The 18082-nt window shown below is 42.3% G+C and overlaps 1 protein-coding gene across 20 annotated transcripts in view; it reads left to right on the top strand.

The window, feature by feature from the left end:
* The window catches only part of ADGRL3 (adhesion G protein-coupled receptor L3), a 516853-nt gene that overhangs the window by 477618 nt on the left and 21153 nt on the right, over positions 1-18082 (top strand). For all 20 annotated transcript variants that reach the window (XR_009963392.1, XR_009963393.1, XM_062611552.1 and 17 more), the window contains 3 exons: positions 71-239; positions 3061-3186; positions 5755-5851. Coding sequence is in view for 18 of the 20 variants with exons in the window: in XM_062611552.1 (XP_062467536.1) it covers positions 71-239; positions 3061-3186; positions 5755-5851 (392 nt within the window). In the remaining 2 variants the exon portion in view is untranslated. The remainder of the gene's footprint in view (positions 1-70; positions 240-3060; positions 3187-5754; positions 5852-18082) is intronic.

The raw sequence follows: 18082 nt of genomic DNA, 5'->3' as shown, positions 1-18082 counted from the left end.
TAGACATGTGCCTTCTTTTGTAGATGAAAAATCAAACACTTTCTTTTCTTTTTCTTGTTTTTCCTAACAGGTCCTGGGTTATAGGTGCCATAGCCCTGCTCTGCCTATTAGGACTCACCTGGGCATTTGGACTCATGTATATTAATGAAAGCACAGTCATCATGGCGTATCTCTTCACCATATTCAATTCTCTGCAGGGAATGTTTATATTCATTTTCCATTGTGTCCTCCAGAAAAAGGTAAGACAGTTCCCAGCAGCAGAAGAGGTGGTAATGGGGTGTTTTTGTTGTCTAACAACCGCAGTGTAACATCATCTGTGTGCCCTGAATTCATCATATGCAGATTTATCTCCATATATTTAATAAGTGTGGTATTTAGACTGGAAACCAGCAAGATGCAAGGGAATGAAGTGATAACAAAGATATGTGGCAGTGGTATTTCAGCAGCCTGGGCATTGGCGATGAGCAAGGGAAAAGGCATCTGACAGTTTGTAGGGCTTTACAGTAGCAAACCCGTATAAGGGCTTTACCTGCTATAAGCCAGATTTCCTCTCCCATATTCTAATTTGAGATGGGAGCACTCCACAAGCATCCGGAAAATCCTCATGTGGCTGAGTGCTCACAGCAAAATGGAGCTTTACATCCTCATTTTCAGTCCCTGTGGGAAATCACTCTTCTCTACAGCAGCATATATGGGCTGATAGTATGTAACAGGGGCTGCTTCTGCCACTTTTGTAAGAACTGAAGGACCTGTGCTCTGCAAGAGCTTTTGTATTACTTGGTCCTAATGTGAACTTTTGGAAATCTTCTTCAAAGCAAGCACAGTAAGTGCTTCTTTGTGAAACTTGAAGTATGCCCCAATTAACATTTACAAGATAATAGTGGAGTAAATTAGTTAAACTCTGGGGGAAAAAAATAAAAATAAAATCTGTGTATATGCACATCAAACTTACAGTCTCTGACAATCAGTAATTAATATTTTTAAGAACCATTTTATTCTTCACTAAAATTAGGCAATACAGAGCTCTCCAGTTCTGTGCATATCTGCTGATAATTTTTTACGTACATCTTTGTTTTAAAGGGCAGTTTCTTTATCTGATATAAACAGAGGGAAGAGTTTACAAGTGGATACATATGGTACGCAGTTTCTCAGTGTAACCAGTAGCTACTTGGTGAAGTAGCTTACTGGATAAAGTCAGGGCCATGCTGAGGTCTGTTCTCCATCCAGGAGCCCCAGGCTTGCTGCATGCTTTCGTATACAGGGAGGGGAGAGCTGACCTGTGAAAACGTAAGCAAAATTAGTTGTGGCAGGTGAGCTCTGTGAGCGATGCCTATAGAAGGATTTGCAGAGCTGTGGAAAGATGTCATTCTTGAAACCAAAGGAAGACTTTTGGGTTTTAGAGTTTTGTCCTGTCATTTCATCTCAAATTTGTGCATCGTAAAGCTTTATCTAGATGCAACTGCTTAAAAACTCTATCAAGGTGCAACAGCATGATGTTTCCAAAACCTTCAGCAAGAAAGTTTGCAGGCAACATGATAATAAGAACGTAGGAAGCAACACCATCACTAGTTAAACCTGCAGGTGCCTCTTTGACAAGAAATCTTTATTCCTTCTCACTGATCCATGCTCTTGTCTCCAGTGCACTTCGCAAAGAATCAGTCCATAACCCAGAATCTCAACACAGCACTGCAGGCTCCTTGGTTATCTGGGTGCTCACATGGCATGGAAGAACCATTCTCTTTTCTGTCTCAAGCCAGTCTACATCCTTAAACCATCCCTCGTGACTGTGGGATCACTTCTGATATATGGCTCCATGGAGGGAAGAAGAATGCAGCTGATTCCTTGCTGTAGGGTAGATGCATCTCTCTGACCTAAGAGCTGAGGGAGGAATTATATGAGAGGAGAAAGGGAGAAAAAAAATCCCTTCCTTTCCTATCTCTCATGGACTAGAAAATCACCAAAAAGCTACAGAGAGGCAAACAGTGGGTGGCTAATTAAATCAATTGAATTATTTTCTCTCAGCAAAGGATTGATGAGGCACTCGAGCATATTGGACGCTCATGGTATTGTGTTTGTCTCAGGCACTTAAGGAAGAGCCTAATGAAAAAGCTGTAATTTCCTATTTAAACAGTTGTTCCACACAGTTTTGAAATGCTCGTAGATAGTCTGGCAGAATTTCACAGCTAACTGCATGCTCCAAGGAATGTCAACTGGTGTTTTGGACATGCATGGGATTTGAGGGGCTTTTTTTGTGTTTTTTTTTTACAATAGGCAATGTGACCTGCTTTTGGCTTTTCATTACACGCTGCTTATTTTTAGTCTTGGCCCATCTGGTTTCTGGGTATTGCTGCCCATGAGAAGTTGCACCTGAAGCTCAGTCAAAGCTTAGATCCTGCCCTGGCACAAATCAGTGAAGTTCTCCTAAAGCAAAGAATGTGGTACAGCTTTACTCCAAACAAGGAGTTGGCCTGGGTTGACTGCAATGCCCATTCAAAACATGACTGGCTTGCACTTTAATGTGGGAAAGCAGGCTCCAACCACCCCTGTGCACTGGGAATGTAATCTCTAGGGCTGTTAGCTCTATAGTTTCCTGGAGTTTCAATTTGACTGCAAGATATAATATAAAATAAAAAAAAAAATCAATAGTTTTTATATGTTTCTCTTGGAATTCTTCTTCTCAGTCCCCTGCCAGAAGCAATAACTTTTAGTACCTTGATGAGCCAATATGCTAGTTTATATCAAATCTATGAGGATATTAATTTTCAGTCATAAATAGTGTATCTGTAGTATCTCCTATGCTCCTTTGATGTGCCTCAGAGGAAGCTACAACTGACTGGTGTCAACAAACAGCTTTGCTTGCATAAAAGCTGTCCCTTACACCATCATAAGTGGTGTAGCTCATGTATCAAGATCTTTCAGTTGCAAGGTGTAATTCTTCCCCACACACTGCAACAGCTATTGTTTTAATGAACCACTGAGGAAAAATCAAGGGCTGTGTTAAAAATTGGAAGGCAGTGGGCTGGAGGAGGACCTAACTGTCTTCGCTCTTTCTTTGGCTAGGTACGTAAAGAGTATGGAAAATGCCTGCGCACACATTGCTGTAGTGGGAAAAGTACAGAGAGCTCTATCGGCTCAGGAAAGACCTCAGGGTCACGGACACCTGGAAGATATTCCACAGGTTCACAGGTAATTCATCTTTCTTGTTCACACCCTGATCCTTCACACCACCATGCCGATATCCTTCATGGCTATGCTGCCTTTGGCCTCTCCCCAGTGCATCCACAGAGATTGCCCTCCTTCCTGGACCTGAATTCAACACAGTAACTTCCCTTAGGATCTGGTGGCAGTTAGTGCCTCTCCAGAAACCTTCTAAATAATTGTGATGAGAATAAAAAGTCCAAATTTGCCTTCTAGAGGCAGGTGGGTGGTCATCATCTGAGCTGTTCTGCTCTCTATGGGAATCAGGAGCTGGGAGCGTTTTGTCTGCTATGCTGCATCACAGTGCATCCTTTAATCATGAGCTGAAGGTTGTCACTGCTTTTGCTGCGTACAGGAATGGTGGTGTAACAACCAAGTATTTTTCTTGCTAAAAGAAGACTACAAGAGAATTGCAACGGCCCTTACAGTGAAAAGGCTTGCTTTCTGGCAATCAGTGGTTTGATCAATTCCTTGCCTCACTCAATTTGCCTTTGTTTATAGACATCTTAGGAGAAGCCATTGTGGTCAGATTATCTTATTAAGTTACTCTATTTGTTATGCCTTGGTCACCTGAAATTTCAGGTTTTATGTAGTTTGTGCACTTAGCAATTTTGAAGCTTGAACATACAGATGCAGATTTATGGATGAACAGTTCATATAAAATGAAGAAGCTTACTTCTTAATCAATAGAAACCAAACACAAATTTATTCACTATTACTAATGAAAGTAATTATACATGGCAGTTCCACTATTAAATTATGAAAGCCATGCAGCGAGTAACAGTTTATGACCTCCCAGGAAAACCTAATTTGTGATTTATGTCTTGGAGCAAATTATTATTTATTTTCAGCATTTTCCAAGATGTCGTCCAAGAGCTCCACTTTGTAATTTACATAGGTGTGGATGCTATGCAGGGCAAAAAAAAACCAGCAAAAAATATGGAGCCTCTCACCAGTAGGCCATCACATCCCACAGTAATCAATAATGTTTAAAACTCACTATATCCAGTAACATTAGCAGCACTGAACATTTTTGGCTTACCTAACTTAGCTACTGGGTTAGATGCTCTCTTCTCTAAGAGGAGTTGATTTTAATAGGCCCTCCCTTTTGGCAGTCTCAGCGCAAGAAAACAAGCCCTTTTAAGGGTGGGCTGAGTCTCCTGGCAGCAATCCTTTCATGGCAGGTGAGGTTTGAGGTACCAAGGCAGATTATTTTGCCTGCAGAGCCTTGTCCTTGGAAGGATGGAAGTGCCTGAGACCTATCATAAGCAGGAGAAACCTCACACAGGTGATGGAGAGTGGATGGAAATCATTCTGAGTTGTTAAAAACATCTGACTCCAAGCTTTTGAGTAGAGAAGTCCATGAAGAGGAAAACTCCTAAAATCCATTTTTTCTCTGAAAAGTACTTAGGAAACATAATAATTAATCCACAATGGGTCATGTCAGAGAAATACAATAGATTAAATGTCCAGGTAAAAATAATTGCTGTAAAAGTCCATGGGCCTCATGTTACATTGTGTTTCCATTTGTAGAAGGCTAATGCAAGATTAGGAAAAGCCATTACTACATGGTTAATGAGTAGACTAGCGGGTACTTTTCAGCTGTGACAACATGAATAAGCACTGGAAGATCTTGCGTGGCTAGGATCCCAGTATGGGAAGCACTGGATTTTTAGCAATTAGGAAAGACATGGTCTGTCACAGTGGAAACCAGCTGTCCCAATCCCCTAGACCACTAACACTACTTTAACACAGCCGTGGGACACATCCATCATACTCTGAGAGATTAAGTGAGAGAGAGTTTTCCCTGGACACATGGTTGAACCGCCTGCAAGATGCGTATTGACTGAATTTATGATCTTTTGCAAGAATAAGCAAGAAGCAAGACAGTGACATAAAAGCCACAGAGGTAGATACTTCACAGTGTATTTGAGAAACAAAGCAGAAGGCAAACATATTCAGGACGCTGCTTCCCCAGCAGCAGAAACTATGCCACAGATGGTAAAACCAGTCCAGATTTTTCAGCAGGGGAACAGAAGTCATTCGTGGGGATTTTTTTTCTCCTGATATTCCCCAAGATGGATAGTACCTATAGAAAACTTCTGTTAATTCAAAGACACCAAGACACAGATGAAGGCTTCTGTTACACTTCATGAAAAATAAAGACACAAGCTATCTGAGATAGAATAGGAAGCATGAATGTTCCTGTGTCTCAGTTATTTTCCCATTCTTTGGTACTGTATTGGTAAATCTATAGCTTGCATGCATCTGGGTTTATCTTGTATATGATTTCTAATGCCTTTTTTTTTTAGTTTAGATGTATGCAATTCAATTATGTGCATCTTTGAGCCAGGAGCTTTTGTCATGAAGTTAGGCAGGTGTGGTCTGGCATGTACAAGGTGTGTTATAACAAATAGCAACTGCTTGCTTACAGCTGGCTAGAAACAAGTCTCATCCTGAGCTAGACATGCCAATAGACAACTTTAGTGAGCCAGAAAGAAACCTATGTGCAGCTGCTAAAATTTCATTACCTGCTGTGGTTCAATCCCTCTTCAGAGCCGGATTCGTAGGATGTGGAATGACACAGTTCGAAAGCAGTCCGAGTCTTCCTTTATTACTGGAGATATAAACAGTTCAGCTTCACTCAACAGAGGTAATTATAAACAATTTTTCATATCTCTAACTCTTGTGTTGGCTTTAAGGAGTAGGAAATGTGTTGCTTCTCTCCCCGCCCCTTCCTCCTTACCTCAAATTGCACTGGACCCCATTCTACCACATAAGAAAAGTCACAGTGATAACTGGGAGGAAGGATTTTGGTGATTGTTGTTTTTTTTCCCTTTTCTTTACTTTTACACATGCATTTTCAAGAATCCTAATTTCTGGAAGGGAGTTAGGAAAAGCAAAAAAGGATAAATGAAATAAAATGAAAAAGAAATCTCCCTTTTTCCTCAGCAAACTGCTGCAGCCAGAAGCTGCTGAGGTGTCAGGCCTCGTTGCTAATAGTGAAAATGGGCTGTTACAGCATTGTACAGACTGTGTTAAGCATCACAGGAATCCTGAGTGTCCTGGATATGTAGCAATAGTGTCATCTTTATGGAACCAAAAATGAGCAGCAGAGCATAGATGTGAGAAAAAACTGTGCTTGGAAGAAAATTGCCTGTGTTGATGTTAATATATCTAGTTTGCAGAACTGACTGATGTGAACTTTATAGACATCTGCAGAAGGAAGGCTATCAGAAACATATATGCCAAACAAAATGTGGTGCCTGGAACAGAAGGAAACCTGAACAGGTTTTTTAAAACCCATCTTTTTCCAGGGAGTTGCAGGAAAACAACTGTAAAGGAATACCAAAAAAGAGCCTCAGGGATTGGTTTCTTTCCCCTCCAGTACAATTACTTTATGGCTTAGCTTTGAGCAGCCAGATGCCAAATTCTGTTCTGTGTATATACTCAGTTGATGCTGGAATGAAGAGTGAATAGAGTTGGGATTACTGGGCCCAGGTGTTCTCTCATGATGGTGAAAATCAAAAATATTTCCAGTCCTGATGGTTGGACTGCAAAGCTCAACTGAGAATTGAGTTGGAATTTTGGTTTTTATTCAGTCTTTATTCACTCAGAATTCACACTGATTTTAGGACGAGTTTTGCCTATGGATAGGCTTTATTAATTTTGACTGTGCTGTTAGTAATACTGAGTACTGGGTAACTGGGGGTATACGATTCAGTTCTCTGAACACTATATACATCTCCTGAATCAGTGAAAAGGGGAAGGCAGTGGAGATGTTAACTCTCTCAACTCACTCTGGTGGTTTTTCACCTTGTATTGAAGATTCATTAATAAAGAGGGCTGGAAGATGCCATTACTGCAAAAAGGCTGATTTATCCACATGCATTGCCTTTGTATTTCTCTCTGTCTTTGCATCAGAGACTGGACAGCTACAGCCAGGGCTAATTTAGAGGGGGATCGGTTGTTGCACAAAGGTTACAGCAAGAACCCTTGTTTCTCTTGGCCATCTATAAACTCCATTTTGGTGGCAAACCAAAATGTGTCATGCATGAAACATTCACTCCTTTAGTTAGCTCAGAAGTTGACTTGCTCTCCAATGCAGCTGAGGCTACAAAGGGGGTCAAAACAGGATCTTCTGGACTCATCAGCAAGAGAGAGGCATCTCTCCTATTTCAGTTTAAGGGTTTTTTTCCATGTGCAGAAGCAAGTGTGACCATAAATTGGGAAAGCTGTGAAGAGGTTTCAAGTGGGCAATCTTCATTTCAATGTGGTGAGAGCCTGTTACTAGATGTGTCTGTTATTTAAAGATCCGTTGGGAAAAGAGCTGCTGGGGGAAGCAATTTCAAAGTGGATTTCATCTAGCTATTTTCCTTTTGTACCGTTGGATGAGATGAATCACCCAAAGGGTCTTAATCTCTCCACTGACTACAGAAGCAGCCTGTTGACTGTCTTGGAAGGAAAGCCTTTGTAGGTGGAACACTTAACTTACTTGAATAAGTTGTACTCTTATACAGGGGCATCCTCCCTCTTTTTCACACAGGCAGGCACAAGATTTGTCATTTTTTTTCATTTCTTACAAAATGGAGGTTAAAACATTGGGAGTTAGTATCTCCAAAGCAACAAGTGGTCAGTTCTGGTAGGAAAATACACCTGACACCTACAGTAATCCCAACTGCATGGGGTCCCAGATATTTCACACCTTATCCTGTTTATTTCATTTGAAAAGTTCATTGTCTTAGGGCTTTACATAGAGCACACTTTGTTTCTTCAATCTCTCCAGAGAGAGATGAAGCCTGAACAGACCAATGGGGCATTGCAGTTTTCACAGTTCCTGTCTTTCTCTTAATTTTTAATACATATCAAGCTTTAAAGTATCTGTTTCATTAATATTTTATTTACAAGTGTGCAGTAAAAACTCAAAGGAGTCTAGCATGAGCCTTGAATTGTATGGTTAGTAGCTTTCCTGTCCAAGGATGACACAACAGGCTCACATACCTGTTCAAAAGTCCCTCTGCAGACCTCCCAGCCTAGGCACCTTTCACATGAAAGTATCTGTATTACCCCACATAAAACATTCTTTTTGCACTTGTATTTTTCCAAGAGCCTTTAGATATTAACCCCCTTTCTAAAACAGGGAGAAAATGATCCTTCCTCCATGGAATTATCTCATCCTTCAGGTCCTGGCCCAACCATGACTTGGGCCAGTGCTGAGGTGTTGGTTTTTTTTCTGTCATGAAAGCAGAAAGCAATGAGACATGCTCCAAGTGAGGTTCTTTCCAATTCAAGCCTTTTTTTCCCTGATAGCATTTACAGTGTTCTTGGTCCCCTGCTGCTTGATAAGGTCCCAGGCAAGACTGTTCTACCTATCCTTATTACTATATGATAACCAGCATCCCATCCGCTCTTCTTCTTCTATGAAGCTCCTGAGTGTCGGTCGGGAATATGTTACCTGTGTTAGTGCATCCCTCCTTTATACGTGTAATATGAATTTTTCCAATTCAGCAGATACCACACTGCTTATGGCTTTTTTTCAGCACCAGATCCTCTGTTACCTACTCCCCATCCCTTCCCCCCACCCCCAAAGTAACTGGCCATAATGTTATTTTTGTTATTCTCATTTATTATACCTGGAATTTTGGGCATGACCCCAAACTTGCTTGATGTAATGTGTTCGGTAATGAAAACTGTACTCACACTTGATTCCAAAGACTTACAGGACCATTTCAGATATTTCCTTAAGCTAACATCTAATTACAGCTTAGTCCAAAATGTTTGTTTCAGGCTCTGTTTCCCCTTGCTGCTCATTATAGCTTGCTAATGATGTGGATTTGGGGTTATTATACCACTGAAATCAGGAGGAAGGGAACAGAAAACAGCTGTGGTTTTCCTCTCCTACTGTCAAATGAACAGCATGTCAGTCCACCCCATGATCATAGAATAGAATCATAGAAAAGTGAGGGTTAGAAAGGACCTTAAGATCATCTAGTTCCAACCCCCCTGCCATGGGCGGGGACACCTCACACTAAACCATGTCACCCAAGGCTCTGTCTGATCTGGCCATGAACACTGCCAGGGATGGAGCATTGTCCTGGGTTCAGCAGTAGCAGTCATGTTTCTCCTTCTTGGTAGCTGGTGCAGTGCTGTGTTTTGACTTTCAGCCTGGGAACAGAGCTGATAGCGATGTTTTGGTTTGGCCAAGGACTTTGTGAGCCTCATGCTCTGCCAGGGAGGAGGGGAAGCCAGGAGGAAGCAGAGACAGGACACCTGACCCAAACTGACCAAAGAGGTATTCCATACCACAGCACGTCATGCCCAGAATGTAACTGGGAGTTAGCTGGGAGGGCTGGGAGACTGCAGGGTTGGAGGAGGTATGGGTCAGAGCTTGGTCGGGCTTGGGGGGTGAGTTATCGGTCAGCTGGTGGTGAGATGTTGTACTCTCTTCCCTTGTTATTTCCTTTATCATTGTTATTACTGATGGTAGCAGTAGTGATCTGTGTTATACCTTAGTTACTAAACTGTTCTTATCTCAGCCCGTGGGAGTTGCATTCTTTTCAATTCTCCTCTCCGTCCCTCCGGGAGTAGGGGAAGGGAAAGAAGGGGGAGAGTGAGTGAACGAGTTACCGGACTGGGTTTAAACCACGACAAGCATTCACAGGTTCCTTGGGCAACCCATTCCAGTGCCTCACCACCCTTACAAGAAAAAATTTCTTCCTTATATCCAATCTAAACTTCCCCTGTTTAAGTTTTAACCCATTACCCCTTGTCCTATCACTACAGTCCCTAGTGAAGAGTCCGACTCCAACACGCTTGTAGGCCCCCTTCAGATACTGGAAGGCTGCTATGCTTTCTCAGCCTGTCTTCCTACGGGAGGTGCTCCAGTCCCCTGATCATCCTTGTGGCCCTTCACTGGACTTGTTCCAACAGTTCCATGTCATTTTTATGTTGAGAACACCAGAACTGCACACAATACTCCAGGTGAGGTCTCACGAGAGCAGAGTAGAGGGGCAGGATCACCTCCTTCGACCTGCTGGTCACGCTCCTTTTGATGCAGCCCAGGATATGGTTGGCTTTCTGGGCTGCAGGCACACACTGCCTGCTCATGTTCATTTTCTCATTGACCAGCACCCCCAAGTCCTTCTTCATAGGGCTGTTCTGAATCTCTTCTCTGCCCAACCTATAGCTGTGCCTCAGATTGCCCCAACCCAGGTGTAGGACCTTGCACTTGTCATGGTTAAACTTCATGATGTTGGCATCAGCCCACCTCACAAGCGTGTCAAGGTCCCTCTGGATGGCATTCCTTCCCTCCAGTGTATCAACCGAACCACACAGCTTGATGTCATCAGCAAACTTGCTGAGGGCACACTCAATCCCACTGTCCATGTCACCCACAAAGATGTTGAACAAGACCAGTCCCAACACTGATCCCTGAGGGACACCACTCATTACTGGTCTCCAGCTGGACATTGAGCCATTGACCACAACTGTTTGTGTGTGGCCACCCAGCCAGTTCTTTATCCATCGAGTGGTCCATCCATCAAATTGATGTCTCTTCAATTTAGAGACAAGGATGTCATGTGGGACAGTGTCGAATGCTTTGCACAAGTCCAAGTAGATGATGTCAAGTGCTCTACCCCTGTCCGTCAGTTCCGTAGCCCCATCATAGAAGGCCACCAAATTGGTCAGGCAGGATTTCCCCTTAGTGCTGACTGTCACCAAGCACCTTGGTGGACCTTTTTCACAATCACAGGTAATTCCTTGCACTCCTACTCCACAGCCCTGCCCAATTTTTTCCCACTGTGGGTCTGGCTGGGTGTTTCTGCCGTCTATTTCACGTCCACCCTGTTCTCTGCATCTTTTCCCAGAGCTGAAAATTTGCAAGGGTGTAGAAGCTGAACCAAGCTGATTACCTCGTGAATAGAAAAAAGAAGTCTCCCTTTGCCTATAGGGTGTTTGGTGTAAAGTGGTCTTGATAAAGTCGCTCAGATGCAGTGCTGAAGAACTGGACCACAAGGGATGGATGTAGGATGGACTGTTTGCTAAAACACTATTTTGAAGGCTGAAAAGTAGAAGATACAAAGAGAAAGCAATAGACAATTTTCCTTTGTGTTAGGCTCATGAGGGAAATGTGGAAAAGATGACTGCTTAGTTGTAGCAGCAGTCTTGGTACTTAAGCTAAGGACAGTTTTGGAAAAGAGCTAGAGATTAAAAGCAGTTAGCAGCATTACTGTTATTCTAGTTCTGCTGTGCTTTGGTAATTTAATCATGGACCTGTGCTGTACCTGTGGATGGAGGCAGCAAGGGAAAACAGGGTGTCTCTCAGCATGATGATAATGGCAAGAGTTGATTGCAAGGGACCACTGTAAGCATGAGCACTGCTGGTTCTGATGGTGCAGCACAGGCCTGAGCTTTGAGTATGTCCAAGTGGCCACCTCAGGAACATGAGGGACGGGTTTGTTGGCACCTTCAGACCATGATTGTCAAAAGCGCTCAGCTGAGACAGCCTTGTAAGCAAGCAGTAATAGCAGAAACAGCAATGTGACTTCAGCCTATTTTTAAGTGAGAGATAATACAGTAATTACTGTCTTTCCATGTGAGACAACTGGGAGAGAAAAAAGAAATCATCATGAGCTATATGGTACTTTGTTAGTCTTCAGGTTTTCAAGTTGGGGCAGGGTGTGATATTTTTTTCCAGAGAAAAAAATGGAAGTTATCTGTTAAAGAAAGGAGTGTTCCTGGTTTTGTTGGGGCTTGGGAGCAGCAGAAACAAAGAAAGTTTGTCACTAGTATGAGGCAGTGCTTTGTTACAGGAAAATGCACTGATAGAGCTATGTATAGCCATTCAAGTTAACAGATAAGGGAACATTATCTTAATTTGTGGTGAAGCTTACTGTGTCTTAATGTTTGGGGTTTTAGGGTTTTTTTTTTCCTCTTTGAGGAGATAAAGGGACTAGGACTAAAGCCACCAGATTTCTTTGAAAATAGAAACTACTCCAGAATTCTGTTGCTTTGTGCCTCAAGTGCTGTACTCCCACTGTAATGCTCAGAGTCATGGCTTGCAAATTGGACAGCAAGTTTAATAGTTTATTCCATTAGCAGTCTTGCTATACAAACAGGAGTATGTGTGCCTCTTGTCTTGGCTATGCACATATATGCTCTACGTCCCATCACACCCAAAGTACTGCAGATCATCCCCACCATGCTCAACCACAGAGGCCTCCTGGAGGGACCTTCTTGTCTGAAGGACGCGAAACATCAGGGAGCTGTAAGAGCAGCTTACTCCCTCTGTTTAATGAGGGAGAAGAGTTGGGAGCTGAGGGGAAATCAAGCACAAGCCATGCCCTCACTAATGGGACGTGGTCCCACAGTAGCTTAAGCCAGCAAACAGAGCTGGATGCTGGTTGCAGGGTCCATCCACAGCCACAGACAAGATAAAGAGATGAACCATGTCTAGGGTCCAGCCCAGAGCAGCAGGAGATGTTGGCAGAGACAGGGCTGGAAAATGGGTTATAATCCAGGTCCAAGCTCCACCCAGGAGACAGACACAAGGCAAGGACTGGGTGCTCAGGACCAGGCAGGGGTTGTAGGTCCCCAGGGGTTCATCGGGGCTATTAAGGCCTATCACGGGTCATCATGATCCCAACAGCTGATGCAGGATTGGAGCCTAGGACCTCTGGCAGTTCTTAGTACAGGACAGTGAGTCTTAAATATGAATTCATCCTTGTGGCCCTGAGGGTCTGTTCATGAGGGGGCATGCCTTTGCCAGGAAACCCCATCATAAAGTTATCACAGAGCTCTAAGATCCCCAGTATTGGCACAACAGATATTATTCCTGGCTAGGAAAGCCATATTCATTCCCTGTTTGTTCCCATGCAAATGAGCTGAAATGGGAAATGGAAATGGGGATATAGTTTGCCCCTGCCACTTGCTTTTTCCTTCCCAAATGCACAAGTGTCATTGCACGCCTCAGCTTCTAAGTAGCATTCCAGAATAAATACTTGATTTCCCTTTGCTTTATTACTTCTCCCTTGCGTTTTTATATCAACCACAAAGATTTAATCTGAAACGTACACAGGAAAAAGGGAAATTATTGCTACTGTTTTCAGAGATAATCAGTTTAATGTCAAATTCATGTGGATTTCTTCATAATGAACGGAACAAATTGAGCTCAAATTCAAACAGTGGGAATCTGAGTCAGAGAGGAAAATTAAAATGAAGAACATTAATATCCTGATTTCTAACCCAACCGAGACCTGATTGTTTCCTAAATGAAATCTTCCCTCAAATTCCTCCCACCCACTCAAAAATATAATTAAGCTGTGATTTCCAGGCTGAAATTGTATCTGTGCTGTTAACTCAGCAGGAACAACTGTGTGTGTTGCAGGAAGGGTGGGTGAAGTTTTAAATTATCTTCAGGTGGCCATATTATCTTACATTTTCAGGAAGCAGTTATTTAGAAAACACGGTAGAAGGTGAAATTCCTCCTTTGGTAGAAGACTGCCACTCCAGAAGATGGGAGCTGCGGGTTAGTGCTGGAGCAGTGCAGTGAGTCAGGTTTGGGTCACTCTCCCCAAATCTTCCCTTAGGGCTCAGAGACAGGGGCTGAATCTCGATATTGCAAGATGAAGATGCTTTGGTTTAGCTCTCTGCAGGGGTGGTGGGTGTCATGATCTGGACTTAACTTGGCAATACATCAGTGAAAATGGGGTACAGTTTGGTGTGACTAAAAGGACAGACAAGCAGAGGAGGTGAAAAGAGGAAGAAAAGGAAAGAACAAAATGGAAAAAGTAAAATCAAGTCAAGATTCCCCTGGGAATCTCAAACCCCATCCCTGGTACACTTCAAAGAGTGATTGCTGCTCATTATAGCCCATTTGTGATGCTGACCCTTTGCTGCCAATAACTAGGTAAAGCAGAAAGCAGGTGGAAATTTGGACCATGGAAGTGCTACCATTGTCATGTGTCAGTCTTTATCAAGGTGCTTGTTCAGTCATTGATGGATTGATACGACCAGTCAGATTTCTGCTGAATTTATGTTGCATATAAAACAAATAAACAAGCAGCCAAGATCTGGGAGAGGTGGAAACGCCTCTACTCATCTAGATAAGATATTCAAAGGGCGCCATCAACTGATCTATCACAATCTGTCTAAACACTTCTTACCAGCTTTGAGTAACACCTATGGCTCTTGTGGTTTAAAGATATTGAATATTAAATATTTTCTCTGTTTTCCTTCCATTTGTTTTGGTTTTATAGTTCCAGCAAACAGTGCCCCAGTTTCTCTTGTGATGTCGGTCAGTTTTTGTGTCATGTCTTTCAGAGACGGTTTTAGGGTGTCAGGATTTTTCCATTTTAGCTTTGCAAGTTTTGGCTGTTTAAATGTGCAAGTTGGGAGATGGAGTTAGTGATGACCACTGAAATTTTTAAACATGTTTTCAAGTTTGTCAGATCACTTTTTTTTCTTATATTCTTGTTCCTGCTGTGGTACTGGGTTTGGTACTGTGCGGGGTTAGTGCAACATAGTCCAAGGTGCCTGCAGTTGGCTGTATCCTTCAGACGCTTTGCTCTTGTGGGTACCATCACTGTGTGACTGCATATGTGGTGTGGAGCAAGCGGTGTGTCTGTTTAAATCTGAGTTCCTCCTGGAGATGCTTTAAATCCTTTGTGGTCTATTTTCAGAAAAAGTGGGTTTTGGACAATAAATGCAGAGGACTTCTCAAAGTTGAGCCCATGGCTCCTGTAGGGGCAGCAGCCTGTGGACATCCAGAGACCATCATATGCCAATATGCAAATCTTGTTTCTTCATCATCATTGCTTTAAATCTATGATCTAAATCTAAGACACAGCACTTTCCCCCAGAACCTATACTTTTGAAGACTGCTGAGAGGTGTTGATGCTTAACACTGTCCTTGCTACCATTGCAAAGTCACTAGGGGCAAGGTGTTGCATGAACCTGAGAGATGTAGCAATCTCTGCTTCAAGCATCTCCTTTCCCAGTGGCAAGCAAAGCATTCAGTCCTGAGAAATTTTTTTTTGTTTCAAGGGATTCAGTCCTGGAACCTGCAGGCCTCCGGTTTAGCCACAAACAGCAAGCGCAACACCAATTTCCTCAGGCCTCTAGAGTAGATTTAGTTTGGTTTCTATTCCATTTCAGTCCAGGCTGCCTCTTGAGAGGGTGATAATAGTTTTTAGAGGTAAGTGCCTCCTATATGTTTAGTGGAAATCAGTGGTCGAGAAGCAGGGTAGGAGTCCCTGGCAGCATCTGTGTGGCATCATCCAGAGCTAGCATGCAGGCTATTTTCTAGCATCTCATTCAGTCACAGTTTCTTGAATGCTGTGGCTTCTGCTCTTTACCAGGGAGATCGGTGTTCAAGAGTGCTTGCTGTCCCAGCGCCACAGATGGTTGTAGCAGTGCTCACAACATTAGGGAGAGCCTGCAGAAGAAGTAGTGTGGACAATTTATATCAGAACTTTGAAATTTCCACTTTACCAAATGCAGGAGGTTGTTCCTTCCACTCCCCATCTCACCACCACTGGCATTTTCGTGATGAAGCTATTTGAATTCATCCACCATGCCCTTCTGCTTCTTCTGTTCCCTCTTGTAACCCTACAGACTACACATATTCTCCCCTAACCCTATGGATACCCCTTCCTGGGGTCACTTGTCCAGATGGAGGGCATATTTGGAGGGAATAGTCCACATGCAATTGCACATGATCAGCTGTGAGGGATCGCTGTTTGCAATCCATAAATATTTGCAACCATCTTAAGCAGCTTCTGGTTTGGCTAAATATCAGCATCTGGCCTCAAAATGGGCCATCCTGATAATCACATGTGAAGTAGAGAGAAATTTCAGGGGGATGACAGCAGAGTATTTTCTGTTTGTAAGGGAAATTCAGCAGCCTTTTTCTTTTTTCTTTTTCCTTACTTTTTTTTTCTTAAATCAGCCATACATTTGATGCCAGGAAAATTACAATTTTCTGCATTGAGGATCAAAACTTAGGGAATTTAGTTCCTATTTTTGCCTACATGCAAAATGAATCCCATTGTCGATTGTCTTCTAGTTTATTTTGCCTCTCTGCAGACTAGAACTGAGTTAGCTGAGATTTGTTGCAGTGATTTCAGTGAGTGACGTGACATTCTTCCTTTGGGAGATATTATGAACTGGCTTTGATTTTAGGATTGACAGCCATATAATTGGAAGTTCAGTCATTAGGTGGATCAGATTTAAAGAAGAAAAGTAAGGGCAAGGCAATTTCTGAAATCAGAGCAGGCTTTGGGGAGTATTAGATCCAGCAGAATATTGCTGCAGAGCAATTGTAATATGATGACTGTGAAGGAGGAAGAAAGAAGGCATGGCTGCTTGTATAGATTCCTATTAAGTATGGTCTGATTTCTACCAGAGGCAGAGCTCTCCACATCTTGGATAAAAGATCTAATGAGAAATAAACATAAGCAGAAAAAATTAGGGATCATGCATGTTTGTATAGTCAAGGTACTGTGAGGTATAAACCCTTGGAAGGGGGTAGTGTTGGTAAAAAGAAATATCACATCCTGGGCCAATGTTTCTGCTCCAGGCAGTTGAGAGGGAATCAGTGAGTAGGCAAATATTTATAAATTGGTGTAGACTAGCTGTGTGTTTTGAACATAGTTTTTAGATTGTAATCCAGAGAGGTTTGTCATCTGAAATCATTGCAGAAAAAAGGAAGGAAAAAAGGGGCAAAGAAATTCTTTCCCTCCCCTGTCTCTACATAAAAACATGGAGTGTTTCATTTGGCAGAAGATAGCCCAGAGCTTAACAACCTCATTTGCTGAAACTCCATTTCACTGAAGTCAGTATTAATAGCTTCTCAATGAATAGATTAGATGCTGCAAGTGACAACAAACCTATTTGAAAGAAATTTAATAGGGAGGTTTATTGAAGTTTATTAACTGAATCCTGTTGGCTATTATAGGAACACAGCTCAATAAATCTAAGCGTCAGAGCATTTGTTGGAGGGAAGTAGGAAAAGATCTGAAAATACCTGTTGTCCTCCAGCAAATATGTGTGATTTCACTTTTCATAATTGAATTGATTGTTGAAATAAATTGCAAGTGAACATGGAAGACCAGAATTTTTTAAATGCTTGAAAACTCTGCGTGTAACACAGAAAAGGACACTGTAAGGAAAATCACAAAGAACATTAGAGCTTAGACTCCTACAAACCTACTTTGGATGTATTTTCTTTCCCTGGGAGTAAAGTGAATAAGTAAGCTAATGCTAAGTGATGCACAGAACCAGACAGAATATGCAAACTGAAATCAGGGCAGAGAGGCTACTCCAGTAACATTTGAGTTCAGATGGGTTATTTGTTAGAGTAAGGCAGCATGTGTTGTGGATTTTTTTTAATGGACACTTAAGAGAGAATTCGTTGCTAACCATACCATTGATGTCTGGGCTAAACTGTATTCCTTGATAGACATCACAGTACCTTTAGGGAAAGGTCCATGTTCTCTCTGGCTGTAGCTTGTCTCTGCAGGGTGGTCTGAATTCAAGTATATGAAGCGTGAGAAGCTGAGGGACTTGATTTATGATGGCTGTGAACAGCAAGATAAGTTGGGTGATTCGGGAAGAAGAGCAGGCAGGAGTATAGCACTGTGCGCTATTCCTGTGAGAAGAGAGCTGCATGCTTGGCAAAATGGGGAGAAGATACATAGATGAAGGTTGACCGAAAACACAGCAGTACATGCTTTTGGTATTGGTTGTTTCTTCTGAAAGCAAAAAAAAAAAAAAAAAAGGCAAAAAAAAATCACACCGACACCTACATTTTCAGACTGCTGGGTCAGAGGCAATAAAATATTTTGTTGCAACTCAGATGTGCTTTTTTCTAAGTGATTTATTT

This window comes from Pezoporus occidentalis, unplaced genomic scaffold (genome assembly GCF_034315485.1).
Source record: "Pezoporus occidentalis ecotype Australia unplaced genomic scaffold, CSIRO_AGI_Poc_V1 ctg154, whole genome shotgun sequence".
In the NCBI taxonomy this organism is placed as follows: Eukaryota; Metazoa; Chordata; class Aves; order Psittaciformes; family Psittacidae; genus Pezoporus; species Pezoporus occidentalis.
This window is presented reverse-complemented; position numbering and strand designations above follow the sequence as displayed.